Below are 19,069 nucleotides of genomic sequence, written 5' to 3'. Positions count from 1 at the left end.
TGAAATAAGCAAAGCTAGAGTTTTGTCTCTAATTATCAGATCTAGACTATAGGATGATTAAACTGTAGCACAGTGGATTCAAATCCTACACAATATATACCAAAAAATTTATATGTGCTATGAGCACTTTTTGACTTACTGTCATGTCTCCTCTGCCTAGCATAGTGTGTGCTACAGAGAAATGTCCAAAATTTCTTCTCCTTCTTCTTCTCCTTCTTCTCCTTCTCCTCCTCCTCCTCCTTCTCCTCCTTCTCCTCCTTCTCCTCCTTCTCCTCCTTCTCCTCCTCCGTCTCCTCCTCCTTCTCCTTCTCCTCCTCCTCCTCCTCCTCCTTCTCCTCCTCCTCCTCCGTCTCCTCCTCCTTCTCCTTCTCCTCCTCCTCCTCCTTCTCCTCCTTTCTCTCCTTCTCTCATCTCCTCCTCCTTCTCCTCCTCCTCCTCCTTCTTCTTTTTCTCCTCCTCCTCCTCCTCCTTCTCCTCCTCCTCCTCCTCCTTCTCCTCCTTCTCCTCCTTCTCCTTCTCCTCTCCTTCTCCTTCTCCTCCTCCTCCTTCTCCTCCTTCTCCTTCTCTCCTTCTCCTCCTCTCTTCTTCCTCCTCCTCCCCCCTCCTTCTTTTTTGAGGGATATATTTTAAGATAGAGTCTCATCTTGTAGCCCGGGATGACCTTGAACTCTTGCCTCAGACTCTCAAGTGCTGGGATTACATGTATGTGCCACATTATGACATTTCATATATAATCTGGATTATGGCTTCTGTGGAAAATTGGAAGGTTAACTACCTTGAGGACCCCATTCTTCCTTGAGAAAAGGTAGCCGTAGCTGAAGGGCTGCTATCCCTGTGAGGTGCATGTGTCCAGCTCAACACCAGAGCCTCCCTCTGCCTGGTAATGATAGCATTTGAGGTTTGGGGTATTTGGTCTATGCTTTTCCTCTTGCTTTAATGAAGAAAGTTTTCTTCCTTACAGGCACGCAGACAGGAAGTACCAGCTCCTTTGAGCATGAGATGTCTCAAGAAGGCTTCAGTGCTGCCATTACCTCTGTGAGTGGTCCTGTGTTAAATTGGGGGTGAAGATGGGGCACAAAAGAAAGAATTGTGTAGCTGCATGCTTTCTCACCCAGCCTCTTTGGTCCCAGTAATAATGATTCTGAGGTTTAGTTATATATTAATAAATGCTTAGGCCATAGGCTTCAGCTTGCCCCTGACTAGCTCAGTTACTTATAGAACCAGTTTTAACTATTCAACATCTTCCACATGGTTAGTCGTCTCTCCTTCAGTCTCATGCAACCATCTCTTCCAGAGTTCAGGGCGAATCTTTCCAACCTGACTCTTTCCCAGAGTTCCTCTCTCTCCCTGCCAGATGTCCTACCTCCTAATCCTGCCTTAGCTCATTGACCATAGCCTTTTTTTACTGATAGGTCATGCTTCCATACATCATAGAGGAGATTCTCTCTATAGATGAGTAAGGGTTTGGGGCTTTTCTCTGGGGCAGGTTCTCATGGGGAGGTTTCTTGGCAGGCACCGCTGGTCATCTCTTCACCTCTCAGTTCTGTTATGCTCCTTTCCCCAGAACGGTCCCTTGCTGGGCTCTGTGGGGAGCTTTGACTGGGCAGGTGGAGCCTTCCTGTATACATCAAAGGATAAAGCCACTTTCATCAACACAACCAGAGTGGATTCAGACATGAATGATGCTTACCTGGGTAAGTGAAGAGGACAGGCATTGCTCTAGGAAGGGGTGAGGATGTGACATCTCTCGGCTGACATGGATGCTTGTTGGCCCTTGGGAAAGCTGTAGAGATTCTTTTCTATTTCTATTTAATTTAGTTATGTTCATAGTAGTTACACCAACACATCACGCATGGGGATGCTCTCTTCCCCTTCTTGAGAATGGCCCTACTGTGGAAAGGAGGACCAGGTCTGCAATGAAACGCTTGGCCTACTGGAACATTCTTTTTAGGTTATGCTTCTGTGGTCATCTTGAGGAACCGTGTCCAAAGCTTGGTTTTAGGAGCACCTCGGTATCAGCATATTGGCTTGGTGGTGATGTTCAGGGAGAATTTCGGTACCTGGGAGCCCCACACTAGCATCAAGGGCAGCCAGGTAAGTATGGAGCGTCTGAAGACAGTGTGTGAGGCATGAACACAGAGGCATCTGGGAACTGAGAGATTCTAGGACAGGCCAGCGCCATGTGTGGCGGTCTTTGGAAGGCTTTATGTTAGAATCCCAGGTCAGCTTTGTGTGTGAGAATGCTGTGCCTTTGGTTTTTCTTCCTTTTGCTGTGGTCCTGGGGTTTGGACCCAGGGCCTCATGTAGGCCAGGCGCGTGCTTTACCACTGAGCTGTAGCCCTGTGCTGGCCTCAGCATTTCCAGCAGTGACTAGTAATATTTTATAGAGCTTTCCATGGTTACCTGTTTCTGGAGCTGGCGCTCAGCCAGAACATAACCAATACAGCCACACTAGATATTAAAATACGGAAATAGTTCTATATCTGTTGATGGACTGAAGAGATAACTCAGACATGAATTTGATGCCTAGAACCCACATTAAAAAACTGGGGAGAAGCCGGGCAGTGGTGGCGCACACCTTTAATCCCAGCACTTGGCAGGCAGAGGCAGGAAGATTTCTAAGTTCGAGGCCAGCCTGGTCTACAGAGTGAGTTCCAGGACAACCAGGGCTATACAGAGAAACCCTGTCTAGAACAAAAAACAAAACAAAACAAAACAAAACAAAACAAAACCAAAAAACACCCCCCTAAATTCCCAAACCAACCAACTAACCAACCAACCAATAAAACAACTGGGGAGGTGGAGACAGGGGGGTCTTCTGGGATTTCCTGGCTGGCCAGCATACCGTAATTGGTGAGCTCCAGACCAATGAGAGACTCTGTCTTAATAAACAGGGTAGATAGTATTGAAGAATTAACTCCTGAGGTTGACCTCTGGTTCTCTCTCTCTCTCTCTCTCTCTCTCTCTCTCTCTCTCTCTCTCTCTCTCTCTCTCTCACACACACACACACACACACACACATACACATACACATACACATACACATACACATACACATACACATACACATAAAAATACTGAATTAATTCCATATCTGCTGATAAATGGCTGTTCCTCTAAGATGCCTCATATGGACAAACGGATGTCAAAGTTCATGCATGGGGAGATGTAAGAGACCCAGAATAACCAATACAATCTAAAAAAAGGAGAACACTTCTCAACTCCAAATGTACAAGACCAGGTATGGTACTGTGTGCAGAAAAATCTCAGTATGCAAGAGGGTAAGGTAGGAGAATTATAAGTTTGAAGTCAGGTTGGGCTACATAGTGAGTTCTAGACCAACCTGGGTGCTACTGTTTGAGATCCAGTTTCAAAAACAAAATAAAACAACAACAAAACCAATCACAGCCTCCATCTCTCCCCTCTACAAGTAGATAGAGGGAAAAAAAGTAGATTAATAGTCACAAGTGTATGAAGTGGGGTAGATGCTGAGAAGGACTAACCACAACATGATTACTGTCTGGAGCTAGTGTTATGGTTACAAAACACGAACATAGTAGACACTGCTGAGTTTTGTACTTTAAGACAGAGAATTTATGTTATTATGTAAACCTTCTCATTAAAAAAAGGCTGTTGAGAAAACCCAATGGAATTCATTGTAACAACAGGACGTGAGAGCCGTGGAGATGCTTTAGCAGGTACAGAAATAGAAACTGATGGGCCCGACCTTTCCCAGTTAAATCTCCAGTGAGTTGAGAGCTAAAGGGCATGTCCTCAACTTGAAAAGGGTCATTTACAAAGCTTCCAGCTGGTGTCACCTTAGAACTGTGAGCAAGGCAGTCGCTACTCTTACTATCTCTCCTGAGCTATTTATTGCTGAGCTATTTATTGAATTTAAACTTATGTTTGTCACAGGAGTGCCCAGAGGCTTACATTTTAGTTGATTTTAGATCCAGTCAAGTTGACAGCCCAGGTTAGCCACCACACCATCTAGTTGATAGCCCAGGTTAGCCACCACACCATCTAGCTTTGCTTTGCTGTCTGCAGTTTGGGGTGGAATACATGAAAACAGCCCTGCTCATATCAAGTCCTAAAGTGTTCCCTTATGTTTTCTTCCAGCAATTTCATAGTTTGGGTATTACATTCAGGTGTTCAGTGCATTTAGAATGGACTGTTCTTTTGCACACATTTTCCCAAGCTTATCAGAGAGATGTCATTTTTATGTTTCTCCTTGGTGCCTTTGTTGAAAATCTGTTACCTGTGAGAATGTGGGTTTCTGGGTTCTGCATTCATTCCCCTGGCTTACTGCTTATCTATATTCTGATACCATGCTGCTTGGATCACAGCAGCTGTGTGTGTGTGTGTATTGAGTCAGGATCTTGCTATAAGGCCTGGTTTGTCTCAGTCTCTCCACACACTATGATCACAGGCTTATGTTCTTATCCCAGGTATGGCCAACCCGTATTTCTTACTGGAGTGCCTTCATCTTTCTCTTTTTTGTTCAATATTGTTTAAATATTTGGGGTTTCTTTTGATTGCCTATAAATTTTAGGATTTAAGAGAATATTTTTTAATGAAAACTGCCATTATAATTCAAAGTAGACTAATTCTTCTAATACATAAACATGGGATCCCCCCATTTTTTGTGTTTTAAAATCTATTCTCAATATTTTATATTTTTTCATTCCAAATACCCTTCATTCTGTGGTTAAAATCATTCCTAGGTTTTAAATGTTTTTTTGAGATAATCTTTCGAGTGAGCCAGGTTGATGTTGAACTTTCTATGCAGCTAAGGATGCCCTTGACCTTCTCACCCTCTGGCCTCCATCTTCCATGTTCTGGGATTAGAGGTGTGTACCACTGGGCTAAGTGAGCACTGTATCTTCTGAGCTGGAGCTCTAGACCTATTGCTAAACAGATATTTATTCTTATTTTTGTTAATGTGTATGTTTGTGTAAATGTGTTCAGGTGCCCATGAAGCAGCGGAGGGCACCAGTTACCATGGAACTAGAGTTATAGGTTGTGAACTGTCCACTGTGGGTCTGGGAACTGAACTCAGGTCCTCTGGAAGAACAGCACAGGTTCTACTCCAGCCCCAAATCTATCATTTTTTGATAGGTACTGTAAATGGTATTAATTTCTCTATAGTTTTTTTTTTTCAGATGGTTCACTACTGGTTTCTAGGCATGTTCTGCTCTGTATGTTGATTTTGTATCCTTCAACTTTGCCAAATTATGTGCTCTAACAGTATTTCTTGTCGAGTGTAGAAGATGTCTGTGAGTCTTACTTCCTCCTGCCCGGTCTGCACGCCCTCATTTCTGACTCATGTTTAATTTCTTGACTTGGGGCTTCCCATACTGTGTTGAGCAACAGTGTTGTTCAGATCGCACAGGAGACAGTTTCAATTGATTTTTAGTTGTTTTTTTTTTTTCTTTAATCACAGAGGCATGTCGAATCTTAAAAATGGCCTTCTTGCGTGCCCTTTGAAATGATCATATGATGTTTGCTACTTAGCCTAGAGATGCGATATATCAGCTTTATGGGTGATACAGTTTCCCCTCTACCTTCTCTTCTTCCTTCCCTTCCTGTATCTTCCTCATTACCTCCCCTTTTCTTATTCTCCTTCTCTTCCCTCCTTTGCAACATTGGACAGCTTCCTGGATGCTACACAAATACAGTGCTACCTCTCATCTACGCCACCAGACCCAGGAGAGCTTTTAACAACAGGCTGTCAGATTCACTTCGCTAACACTTTATTTAGAATTTTTTTTTTGCAGTTTCATTCAAGGCTAACCTGTGCTAAAGGAGGCTTTACCCACCCCCACCCCCCAACTCCAATAATCAATGCTCTTCAACCCTTTGTGGAATGGAGCAGTGAGCCACGGCTTCCTCTTTGTTGGAAGTCTTTTATAAAGTTACCGATTCACTCTCAGTCCAAACCATTGGTCCATCCAGGTTCTGCTGCATAGGATTTTCTTGATGAACTGTCTTCTCTGTCATGATATGACACTGAGGCAGGAGGACATGAGCCTGTGGTGTCTGACAGGTGTCTGCAGCACCCTTCTCCTTTGTGGTCGTCGTTGGCTTGGAGTAGCTTCTTTCTTTCCTCCTTTGCTTTGGAGCTATGTTAATAATCCACACCTATAGGTCTAATTCAGGCAGTCAGTAATAGAATTTTAAAAAAGCGCATTTAACAAGACCCGGAGAGTTGGCTCAGCGGTTAAGCCTGTGCACTGTTCTTGATAAGGATTGGGTCTGATTCCTAGCACACACACTCGGTGGTTCACACCATCCGTACCTCCAGTTACAGGGGAACTAATGTCCTCTTCTTACCTCCATAGGCACCTGGCACCCACTTAGTAGTTAGTACACAGACGTATGCAGTCAAAATACCCATACATAAAGTAAAATAAAGAAATCTAAAAAAATAAAATAAAATCCCCAAGCCTGCTCAGTACTCCACGTCTGGTTAGAGAGTTCTTGTAGTGTTAACATAGTCACTGGAGGACATACTGTGTTCTGTTCACTGTTAGCGCAGTCACTGGATCACACGGCTGTGTTCTGTTCACTGTTAGCGCAGTCACTGGAGGACATACTGTGTTCTGTTCACTGTTAGCGCAGTCACTGGAGGACATACTGTGTTCTGTTCACTGTTAGCGCAGTCACTGGAGGACATACTGTGTTCTGTTCACTGTTAGCGCAGTCACTGGAGGACATACTGTGTTCTGTTCACTGTTAGCGCAGTCACTGGAGGACATACTGTGTTCTGTTCACTGTTAGCGCAGTCACTGGAGGACATACTGTGTTCTGTTCACTGTTAGCGCAGTCACTGGAGGACATACTGTGTTCTGTTCACTGTTAGCGCAGTCACTGGATCACACGGCTGTGTTCTGTTCACTGTTTTCTGATTTGCATCTCCTCTGCTCCATTCTATCTCTTGCTGTCTTGTTTGGCTTTGATGATTTCTTTTTGTACTAAATTTTTTATTAGATATTTTCTTTATTTACATTTCAAGTGTTATCCCCTTTCCTAGTTTCCCCTCCGAAAATCCCCTATCCCTTTCCCCCTCTCCCTGCTCCCCAACCCTCCCACTCCCATTCCTGGTCCTGGCATTCCTCTATACTGGGGTATAGAACCTTCACATGACCAAGGACCTCTCCTCCCATTGATGACTGACTAGGCCGTCCTCAGCTACATATACACATATGTTTTTGTTTTTGTTGTTGTTGTTGTTTGTTTTTGTTTTTTGATCGGTGGTTTAGTTCCAAGGAGCTCTGGGCATACTGGTTAATTCATATTGATGTTCCTCCTATGGGGCTTCAGACCCCTTCAGCTCCTTGGGTACTTTCTCTAGCTCCTTCATTCGGGACCTTGTGCTCTGTCCAATGGATGATTGTGAGCATCCTCTTCTGTATTTGCCAGGCACTGGCAGAGCCCCTCAGGAGACAGCTACATCAGGTTCCCGTCAACAAGCTTTTGTTGGCATCTGCCAAAGTGTCTGGGTTTGGTAGTTGTTCATGGGATGGATCCCCAAGTGGGGCAGTCTCTGGATGGCCGGTCTTTCAGTCTCTGCTCTGAACTTTGTCTCTGTAACTCCTTCCATAGGTATTTTGTTCCCCCTTCTAAGAAGGATTCTGGGCTTCTGGGCTAATATCCATGTATCAATGAGTGCATATCATGTGTGTTCTTTTGTGAATGGGTTACCTCACTAAGGATGATATCCTCCAGATCCATCCATTTGTCTAAGAATTTCATAAATTCATTGTTTTTAATTGCTGAGTAGTACTCCATTGTGTAAATGTACCACATTTTCTGTATCTGTTCCACTGTTGAAGGACATCTGGGTTCTTTCCAGCTTCTGGCTATTATAAATAAGGCTGCTATGAACATAGTGGAGCATGTGTTCTTATTACATGTTGGAGCATCTTCTGGGTACATGCCCAAGAGTGGTATTGCTGGATCTTCCAGTAGAACTATGCCCAATTTTCTGAGGAACCACCAAACTGATTTTCAGAGTGGTTGTACCAGCTTGCAGTCCCACCAACAATGGAGGAGTGTTCCTCTTTCTCCACATCCTCGACAGCATCTGCTGTCACCTGAGTTTTTGAACTTAGTCATTCTGACTGGTATGAGGTGGAATCTCAGGGTTGTTTTGATTTGCATTTTCCTGATGATTAAGAATGTTGAACATTTTTTTAGGTGCTTCTCAGCCATTTGGTATTCCTCAGTTGAGAATTCTTTGTTTAGCTCTGTACCCCACTTTTAAATAGGGTTGTTTGGTTTTCTGGAGTCAAACTTCTTGAGTATTTTGTATATATTGGATATTAGCCCCCTATTGGATTTAGGATTGGTAAAGATCCTTTCCCATCTGTTGGTTGCCTTTTGGTCTTATTGAAAGTATCCTTTGCCTTACAGAAGCTTTGCAATTTTTTAAAAAAGATTTATTTATTTATATATATGTAAGTACACTGTAGTTGTCTTCAGACATACCAGAAGAGGGTGTCAGATCTTGTTATGGATGGTTGTGAGCCGCCATGTGGTTGCTGGGATTTGAACTCTAGACCTTTGGAAGAGCAGTCAGTGCTCTTAACCGCTGAGCCATCTCACCAGTCCTGAAGCTTTGCAATTTTATGAGGTCCCATTTGTCGATTCTTAATCTTATAACACAAGCCATTGGTGTTCTGTTCAGGAATTGTTCCCCTGTGGCCACATGTTTCAGACTCTTTCACACTTTCTCTTCTATGAGTTTCAGTGCCTCTGGTTTATGTGGAGGTCCTTGATCCACTTGGATTTGAGCTTTGTACAAGGAGATAAGAATGGATCAGTTCACATTCTTCTACATGATAACCGCCAGTTGAGCCAGCACCATTTGTTGAAGATGCTGTCTTTTTTCCACTGGATGGTTTTAGCTCCTTTGTCAAAGACCAGGTAACCATAGGTGTGTGGGTTCATTTCTGGGTCTTCAGTTCTGTTCCATTGATCTACCTGTCTGTCATTGTACCAGTACCATGCAGTTTTTAATCACAATTGCTCTGTAGTACAGCTTGAGGTCAGGGATGGTGATTCCACCAGAGGTTCTTTTATTGTTGAGAATAGTTTTTGCTATCCTAGGTTTTTTGTTATTCCAGATGAATTTGCAAATTGCCCTTTCTAACTCTATGAAGAATTGAGTTGGAATTTTGATGGAGATTGCATTGAATCTGTAGATTGCTTTCGGCAAGATAGCCATTTTGACTATATTAATCCTGCCAATCCATGAGCATGGGAAATCTTTCCATCTTCTGGGATTTTCTTCAATTTCTTTCTTCAGACACTTGAGGTTCTTATTATACAAAATTTTCACTTTCTTAGTTAGAGTCACACCAAGGTATTTTATATTATTTGTGGCTATTGTGAAGGGTGTTGTTTCCCTAATTTCTTTCTCAGCCTGTTTATCCTTTGTGTAGAGAAAGGCCACTGATTTGTTTGAGTTAATTTTATAACCAGCTACTTAACTGAAGTTGTTTATCAGGTTTAGGAGTTCTCTGGTGGAATTTTTGGGGTCACTTAAGTATACTATCATATCATCTGCAAATAGTGATAATTCGAGTTCTTCCTTTCCAATTTGTATTCCTTTGATCTCCTTTTGTTGTCGAATTGCTCTGGCTAGTACTTCAAGTACTATATTGAATAGGTAGGGAGAGAGTGGGCAGCCTTGTCTAGTCCCTGATTTTAGTGGGATTGCTTTCAGTTTCTCACCATTTAGTTTGATGTTGGCTACTGGTTTGCTGTATATTGTTTTTATTATGTTTATGTATGGGCCTTGAATTCCTTATCTTTCCAAGACTTTTATCATGAAGGGGTGTTGGACTTTGTCAAATGCTTTCTCAGCATCTAATGAGATGATCATGTGATTTTTGTCTTTGAGTTTGTTTATATAGTGGATTACGTTGATGGATTTCTGTATATTGAACCATCCTTGCATCCCTACTTGATCATGATGGATGATCATTTTGATGTGTTCTTGGATTCGGTTTTTGAGAATTTTATTGAGTATTTTTGCATCGATATTCATAAGGGAAATTGGTCTGAAGTTCTCTATCTTTGTTGGGTCTTTTTGTGGTTTAGGTATCAGAGTAATTGTGGCTTCATAGAACGAATTGGGTAGTGTGCCTTCTGTTTCTATTTTGTGGAGTTGTTTGAGGAGTATTGGAATTAGTTCTTCTTTGAAGGTCTAATAGAACTCTGCACTAAACGCAAATGGTCCTGGGCTTTTTTTTTTTTGTTGTTGGGAGACTATTAACGACTGTTTCTATTTCTTTAGGGGATATGGAACTTTTTAGATAGCTAATCTGATCCCGATTTAACTTTGGTACCTGGTATCTGTCTAGAAAATTGTCCATTTCATTCAGGTTTTCCAGTTTTGTTGAGTATAGGCTTTTGTAGTAGGATCTGATGATTTTTTTGTATTTCCTCAGATTCTGTTGTTATATCTCCCTTTTCATTTCTGATTTTGTTAATTAGGATACTGTTTCTATGCCCTCTAGTTAGTCTGGCTAAGGGTTTATCTATCTTGTTGATTTTCTCAAAGAACCAGCTCCTAGTTTGGTTGATTCTTTGTATAGTTCTTTTTGTTTCCACTTGATTGATTTCAGCCCTGAGTTTGATTATTTCCTGCCTTCTACTCCTCTTTGGTGAATTTGTTTCCTTTTGTTCTAGAGATTTTAGGTGTGCTGTCAAGCTGCTAGTGTATGCTCTCTCCAGTTTCTTTTTGGAGGCACTCAGAGCTATGAGTTTTCCTCTTAGGACTGCTTTCATTGTGTCCCATAAGTTTGGGTATGTTGTGGCTTCATTTTCATTAAACTCTAAAAAGTCTTTAATTTCTTTCTTTATTTCTTCCTTGACCAACTTATCATTGAGTAGGGTGTTGTTCAGCTTCCACATGTATGTGGGCTTTCTGTTATTTATGTTGTTATTGAAGATCAGCCTTAGTCCATGGTGATCTGATAGGGTGCATGGGATTATTTCAATATTTCTGTATCTGTTGAGGCCTGTTTGGTGTCCAATTATATGGTCAACTTTGGAGAAGGTACCATGAGGTGCAGAGAAGAAGGTATATTCTTTTGTTTTAGGATGAAATGTTCTAGAGATATCTGTTAAATCCATTTGTTTCATAACTTCTGTTAGTTTCACTGTGTCTCTGTTTAGTTTCTGTTTCCATGATCTATCCATTGATGAGAGTGGGGTGTTGAAGTCTCCCACTATTATTGTGTGAGGTGTAATGTGTGCTTTGAGTTTTAGCAGTTCCTTTAATGAATGTTCAGAATTGTGAGTTCATCTTGGCTAATTTGATCAGTAAGAAGGTCCCTCCTTATCTTTTTTGAGAACTTTAGGTTGAAAGTCGACTTTATTCGATATTAGAATGGCTACTCCAGCTTGTTTCTTGGGACCATTTGCTTATTTTTCAGCCTTTTACTCTAAGGTAGTGTCTGTCTTTGTCCCTGAGGTGGGTTTCCTACATGCAGCAAAAAGTTGGGTCCTGTTTACATAACCAGTCTGTTAGTCTATGTCTTTTTATTGGGAAATTGAGTCCATTGATATTAAGAGATATTAAGGAAAAATTGTTGTTGCTTCCTGTTATTTTTGTTGTTAGAGTTGGAATTCTGTTCATGTGGCTATCTTCTTTAGGTTTGTTGAAAGATTACTTTCTTGCTTTTTCTAGAGCTTAGTTTCCCTCTTTGTGTTGGAGTTTTCCCTTCACTATCCTTTGAAGGGCTGAATTTGTGGAAAGATAGTGTGTAAATTTCATTTTGTCATGGAATACCTTGGTTTCTCCCTCTATGGTAATTGAGAGGTTTTCTAGGTATAGTAGCCTAGGCTGGCATTTGTGTTCTCTTAGGGTCTGTATGACATCTGCCCAGAATCTTCTGGCTTTCCTAGTCTCTGGGGAGAAGTCAGGTGTAATTCTGATAGGTCTGCCTTTATATGTTACTTGACCTTTTTCCCTTACTGCTTTTAATATTCTTTCTTTGTTTAGTGCATTTGGTGTTTTGATTATTATGTGACGGGAGGAATTTCTTTTCTGGTCCAAACTATTTGGAGTTCTGTAGGCTTCTTGTATGTTTATGGGCATCTTTCTTTAGGTTGGGGAAGTTTTCTTCTATAATTTTGTTGAAGATATTTGCTGGCCCTTTAAGTTGGAAATCTTCCTTCTCGTCTATACCTATTATCCTTAGGTTTGGTCTTCTCATTGTGTCCTGGATTTCCTGGATGTTTTGGGTTAGGATCTTTTTGCATTTTGCATTTTCTTTTATTGTTGTGTTAATGGTATCTTCTATGGTTTCTTCTTTTCTATGGTATCTTCTGCACCTGAGATTCTTCTGCACCTGAGATTCTCTCTTCTATCTCTTGTATTCTGTTGGTTATGCTTGCATCAATGGCTCCTGACTTCTTTCTTAGGTTTTCTATTTCCAGAGTGGTCTCCCTTTGTGAATTCGTTATTGTTTCTACTTCCAGTTTTAGATCCTGAATGTTTTTTGTTCAATTCTTTCATCTGTTTGGATGTGTTCTCCTGTATTTCTTTAAGGGAGTTATTTATTTCCTTTTTATAGTCCTCCATCATCATTATGACAAGTGACTTTAGATCCATATCTTGCTTTTCTGGTGTGATGGTATATCCAGGACTTGCTATGGTGGGAAAGTTTGGTTCTGATGTTGCCAAGTAACCTTGGTTTTTGTTGCTTCTGTTCTTATGCTTGCCTCCTGCCATCTGATTATCTCAAGTGCTCGCTGCCCTCAATATATCTGATTGGAGCCTGTCCTTCCTGTAATTCCAGTTGAGTCAGAACTCCTCAGAGTCCAGATTTCTCTGTGATCCTGTGATTCCAGGATCCTGCGAACCTGAGATTCTGAGCGTGCCAGAGTTCTTGGTGGTCAAGCTTCCTCTGAGACCCTGAGATCCTGGTGTGACCAAGCTCCTGGGATCCTGGGATCCTGGAATCCTAAGACCCTGGGCATGTTAGAGCGTCTGGAAGTGGTGCTTCCTCTGGGGACTGTGGGGTTGTCCGCTGTGTTCGAAACTAAGGTAGACCATCACTGACCAGAAGGAACCCAAGCCGCTGGTCTGGAGAGTTTCCTGTGTCCTGCTTCTACTAGCACAGGCCTCTCACGATTGTTTTGGAACAGATGTTGCATTTCACTCACCCGTGATCCTAAGATCCTGGGCGTGCTAGGACGCCTGGGGCATAGAGAGTCCTCTGGGGACCGTGGGACCGTCCCTGATGATTTAAAAAAATAGTTACATATCTTAATTTTTTGTTTCTGCTATAGAGTTTTCTCTGTGTTTTTGGGGCTTACATAAGGCGGCATTTTTTTTTTTTTTAGATTTAGTTATTTATTTCACACCAGAAGAGGGCACTAAATCTCATTATAGATGGTTATGAGCCACCATGTGGTTGTGGTTGCTGGAAATTGAACTTAGGACCTCTGGAAAAGCAGCCAGTGCTCTTAACCACTGAGCCTTCTCTCTAGCTCATAGCAGGCTATTTTTAATGGTTGATAATTTCACCCACACTAAAAAACAAAATACAAAATACAAAAAGTTATTTGTCAGGCCATGGTGACACACACCTGTAATCCCAGCACTTGGGAGGCAGAGATAGATGGCTCTCTGAGTTCAAAGCCAGCCTGGTTTACAGAGCGAGTTGCAGGATAGCCAAGGCTACACAGAGAAATCCTGTCTTGAAAAAAACAAAAAAGTAAAACAGAACCACAAACACCTATTCACTGATAGCTTCTTCTACCACCTTTTATGTTGTTATTGTCATAACTGGTCAACTGATATACAATAATGGTGCAAGAAACTGTAATGGAAAGGCTTTTTCAACAAGTGACAGAGGGGCTGAAAATCCAAAACAAACTGTTTTATCTCACATCACACAAAATGGATCCAAAGAAAATTTACTTTTAATGAGATTTAACATTCCGCCAATACACCAGCAGTGTAACCAAGCATTACTGAGGAGAAATAGATGGAAATCTATGTGCAAATGTTTGCCATTGCTCTGTTCCCAATCATGCCAAACTGGAGGCAATCCAGAAGCCCTCAGCTGGGGGATGGAAGGTAAACTGTGCCGTGCCTACACAGCAGAGCACTCATCAACAGTGGAAGTGAGTTACCAATGTATGCAAACACCATGAGAGACTTCCAGTGAATTATTCTAGGTGAAAAACGGGGATAATGGAAGCCATGCTCACAGCAGTCTAGAACAGGACAACTGTGACACAGGGACAGAAAACACATCAGTGGTTTCCAGGGATTGCCCACAGGGAAGAGGCCATCTGTGGGGCATCAGGAGAGCGTCATATCCTAAGAGTGGTCTGGATTATATGACGGTATGTTTGCCAAAACTCTAAAACTGTATACTAAAACAGTTGAATTTTAGCTTATGCAAAATTTACCCTCAATAAATCTGACCTTAAAACAAAAATGCTATTGACTTCAGGACAGTCTCGGTGCCTCTACTGGGTGGTGAGCAAGACTGACTGTAATGGTGTGTGTGTGTGTGTGCACGAGCGCGCACATGTGTCTCTCTCTGCGTCTCTGTGTGTATGTGTCTCTCTGTGTGTGTGTCTCTGTGTGTGCACATGCATTTATCTCTCTCTCTCTCTCTCTCTCTCTCTCTGTGTCTGTGTTGTGTGTGTGTGTGCTCGCGTGCCCACACACGCGCACATGTGGGGGTTGGGGGCAGAGACCAGTGTCGTGAGTCACAGCATGATGTCCTCTCTACTATCTCTACTTTTCCTCCCGGGACTTCTCTTGGGTTTAGCTGCAGTTCATCCCTGTTTATCTGTTCCCTGCTCTTCTCTCCACATTGTTATGCTGACCGTCCTTGAAGGCACAGTGTCTGCTACCCAGTTTTGTGCTCAACAAAAAAGTCTTTGTTGAACGAATGAATAAATGGACTATAAATGGCTCAGTTCCAGGGGCGGATGCTACATGCTTACAGTGAACATATGAAAAAGACGTTTTTACTGGTAGGTGACACAAAAATTTCTGCGTAGCAAAGTTTTTCAGTACTAAGAAGTAAACCACCCAGAGCTTCAAGAACCTGGGATGAGTCACTGAGCTGCAGCCGTATAACCACCACCGTCACCACCACAGTAATAAATAATCATTATTACTAAGTCATTATTAATTAACAATAAATAGTATTTTACTTTACTTTTTTGGTTTTTCAAGACAGGGTTTCTCAAAACCCTGAGATTTTGAAGTACTTCAGACTGCCCTCAAACTCACAGGGGACTTCCTGCCTCTGTCTCCTGAGTGCTGGGATTAAAGGTATGCTACCATTGCTTGGCTATAATTTTGATTTTAATCCAGTCAATGGATTATGGCCAAATTAGACTTTATCCTCTGCCTCTACAAAGAATTCTAATCTACTAAAAGGGTACCATGTCTACTCTTCTAGACATTGTATTTGTGTTGCCTGTGTAACCTTTACGGCTTTAGTAATTTCTCTGGAATACCATTGAGATAAATTCAACTCTACTTCCCACTGGCTTTATGATAAACTCCTCTAGCTAGCAGCATATTCAACTGGTTGATTTAAGGATGTAGCTCAGTGGTAGACCAGTTGCCTAGCATATCCAAAGTACTGGATTTCATCCTTAACATACTCTCTTTCTCTCCTCTCCTGTCCTCTCCCTCTCTCTCTTTCCTTTGCTTTCTCTCAAAATGTATCATAAGTCATGTCTTAGTCACCCTTCTGTTGGTGAGAAGAGACACCATGACCAAGGGAACTTTTATAAGAGAACACATTTAATCAGGACTTGCTTACAGGTTCAGAGGTTTAGTTCATTATCATCATGGTGGGAATCATGGTGTCATTAGAGCAGTAGCTAAGAGCTCCATCCTGATCTGTAGGCACACACACACACACACACACACACACACACACACACACACACAGAGAGAGAGAGAGAGAGAGAGAGAGAGAGAGAGAGAGAGAGAGAGAGAGAGAGAGAGAGAGAGAGAGACTGGGGACTGGGCCAGGTGTGGGCTTTTGAAAACCTCAAAACTCGTTCTGGCTGTGGTGGCACATGTAATCCCAGGGGGCAGAGGCAGGCAAATTTCTGTGTGTTTGAGGTCAGTCTGGTCAATAAGGCAAGTTCTAGGATATCCAGAGCTGTTCACACAGAGAAACTCTGTCTCAGGGGAGTTAGGTAGAAACCTCAGAACCCACCTTGGTGACACAATTTCTCCAACAAGACCACACCTTCTAATCCTTCTAATTTTATCAAAGAACTTCAGTGAGTAAGCATTCAAATATCTGAGCCTATAGGGGTCATTCATTCACCACAAATCATATAGAAAATCATATCTTCTAATGATTTCCCCAGTAGACATGCTCTCATTCCTTATTCTTCCTTTCAGACAAGTCCTAAGATATATCCCTATGCAGGCATTGAACTCCTGATCTTCCTGCCTCTGCCTTCTGAGTGTTGGCATACACAACATGTCTGGCTATGGATGTTTTTCATAGACAGGAAGTTCCCAGACTCTTCTCAGATGGAAAGAGGTGTGTGATCTTTGCCCTGTCTCTTTCAGATTGGCTCTTATTTTGGGGCCTCCCTTTGCTCTGTGGACATGGATGCTGATGGCAATACCAACTTGATCCTCATTGGGGCCCCTCATTACTATGAGAAGACCCGAGGAGGCCAGGTGTCAGTGTGTCCCTTGCCTCGAGGGGTGAGTGAAGGACCTGGTGGGGCTGGGGTGAGGTGGAGGGCGCCAGGATCTTTGGTCTGTCACTGTCTCCTTTTAGCAGAGGGCACAGTGGCAGTGTGAAGTTCTTCTCCACGGTGACCAGGGTCATCCCTGGGGTCGCTTTGGGGCAGCCCTGACAGTGCTGGGAGATGTGAATGGGGACAAACTGACAGATGTGGCCATCGGGGCCCCAGGAGAGCAGGAGAATCAGGGTGCTGTCTACATTTTTTATGGAGCATCAATAGCCAGCCTCAGTGCCTCCCACAGCCAGGTAAGACACCATTACTGACACAGCACAGCACTGACGTGTGTGTGATATAGAGAGTCTCTGATTTAAATGCTGGATCGGCTTTCCTTCATTTCTTCTGGAACCTTCAAAACCTTTCACGGATGCTCAGAGCATCCCCAGTCTAGACAGATTCTCTGTAATGGTAGGTTGTGCTTTGGGGTCCCCACACTCACTTTATAGCTGAGGCCTGGGGCTGTAGAGGGCCAGCTGCAGGGGCGAGGATCTTAACTGCTAAGCCCTGGGACAGAACAGCAGTTAGACCAGATGAAGATGGATGGTAACTGCTATTGCTTATGCTGTTCCTTCCCTGGAATCCCAGTGCTGGCTGAGTGCCTAAGAGTTCTTCCCCCCACTCCCCCAAGATCTGTCCCAATTTTAGGACTGAAAACCCTATGTCACAGGATACCCATACGGTTGGACACTCTATAGGACTTCATTGATCCTAGGGCTTTTTATGAGACTTCTGGGTTTAGCTTAAAATTCTGCTGTTTCTACTTAAAAGTCTGAGTGTAATGCATGCATATGTGCACGTGGGTGTGGGTGTGAACACGCGTGTGTATGTCCACGCACATGTGTGCAAGCACCGAGTGGATGATGTGGAAGTCAGAGACTGATGGTAGAATGCTCTTTTCAATCACTTCTCTGCCTTATTCCCCCTGACAAGGTCTCACCATCTAGCCTTGGTTGGCCTGGAATGTACTGTGCAGACATGTGTACTCATAGAGACTCACCTGCTTCTGCCTCCAAAGTGCTGGGATTAAAGGTCTGCACCACTACGCCCAGCCCTTTTCTTCATATTCTTCTCATGTGTTTAAAACTAAGTTTTCTTTTATGATTTTAAAGATTTCTTACTTTTGCTGATATGTATGTGGGTATTGCCTGCCTGAGTTTATGTGCACCACATACTTGCAGGTGCCCACAGTGTTAAAGGGCAGTGGATCTCCCAGGACTGGAGTTACAAGCAGTTGTAAGCTCTCTGATGTGGGTGCCAGGAATCAAACCCACATCCTCTGCAAGAGCAGTCAGTGCTCTTAAGTGCTGAGCCATCTCTCCAGCCCTCAGATCAAACTTCTCCTTTGATATTTTCATAGGTATATACAATACATCCTGAATTCTCTCACCCCATCTTCCCTTGTCTCCTGCTAGCCCTCAGTCCTACATACACACCCATACTCATGTGTTTTTGCTTTGATTTGAGACTCACTGCAGTCAACCAGGGCCATCTATGTGACCATGGGTTTGGAGCCGGGTGGGCTCACCAGGGGTTACCAAACATAGGCTATAGGCTTTTTAATTGACAGGTGATACATCTATACAATACACAAGATATTCTCTCTACGGTGTGGGGATTACAGTTGAGAGCGTCATGCTTGCTTAATGATAGTTTTTAAATGAGCGAACCCAGCATCGTTCTTTTGTATTGGGTCTTGAAATTAAGTAGCCCTGAATCCTGGCCCCAGAACTGGCCTCCTCCTCAGTGACTCCGTCCCTGCTGCCTCGGCTCCCTGCCTGTGGGGTCCTTGCAGTTTGGCCTGCCTCACCCACCCATGCTGTGTTTTCTCTGAGCAAGCTGAGGCCATGTGGTCTCCTGGGCTCTGGTCTCTAATCTTTTCCAGTCTCATATTTTCCTTTATTTCTTTTAAAAACGTATTGTGATAAAAATATTTAAATATTTGACTCTTATTAGACTCGAAATGCACTATCTTACACTCGACCTGCTCTAGCTGTTTCTAGCATTGGTTGGTAATCCTCCATTTTGCCTCCTCCTTTGAGCTCCTTCTGCCATACTCGGCTTTGCTTTCGTGATTTGATTATTTAGACAGCTCCACGTAGTGCAATGATTTGGGCTTTTGTGTCTGGCTTATTTTATGAAGAGTAATATCTTCTAGGTTCATTCCTATTGGCACAGTGAGAGATTTTCCTTCTTTCCACTATAGATAAATGCCACTGCTGGGTGACTTGTCTCCAGCTGTTTGTCTCACGCAGGTTATCCCGTTCCTCGGATTATGTGAGTGGTGTGTGTCTTAGTCAGG

The 19,069-nt window shown here is 42.8% G+C and overlaps 1 protein-coding gene across 2 annotated transcripts in view; it reads left to right on the top strand.

The window, feature by feature from the left end:
• The window catches only part of LOC110298307 (integrin alpha-M), a 53,687-nt gene that overhangs the window by 19,720 nt on the left and 14,898 nt on the right, over positions 1 to 19,069 (top strand). The window contains exons 10-14 of one of the 2 annotated variants that reach the window (XM_021167472.3): positions 962 to 1,035; positions 1,565 to 1,694; positions 1,952 to 2,094; positions 16,589 to 16,729; positions 16,809 to 17,018. In XM_021167472.3, coding sequence (XP_021023131.1) covers positions 962 to 1,035; positions 1,565 to 1,694; positions 1,952 to 2,094; positions 16,589 to 16,729; positions 16,809 to 17,018 — 698 coding nt within the window. Of the gene's footprint in view, positions 1 to 961; positions 1,036 to 1,564; positions 1,695 to 1,951; positions 2,095 to 16,588; positions 16,730 to 16,805; positions 17,019 to 19,069 lie in introns of both variants that reach the window. The other variant, XM_021167473.3, reaches the window with a different exon arrangement.

The sequence above is a fragment of the Mus caroli genome, unplaced genomic scaffold, assembly GCF_978045245.1.
Source record: "Mus caroli unplaced genomic scaffold, Mus_caroli_1 scaffold_8, whole genome shotgun sequence".
Classification (NCBI taxonomy): domain Eukaryota; kingdom Metazoa; phylum Chordata; class Mammalia; order Rodentia; family Muridae; genus Mus; species Mus caroli.
This window is presented reverse-complemented; position numbering and strand designations above follow the sequence as displayed.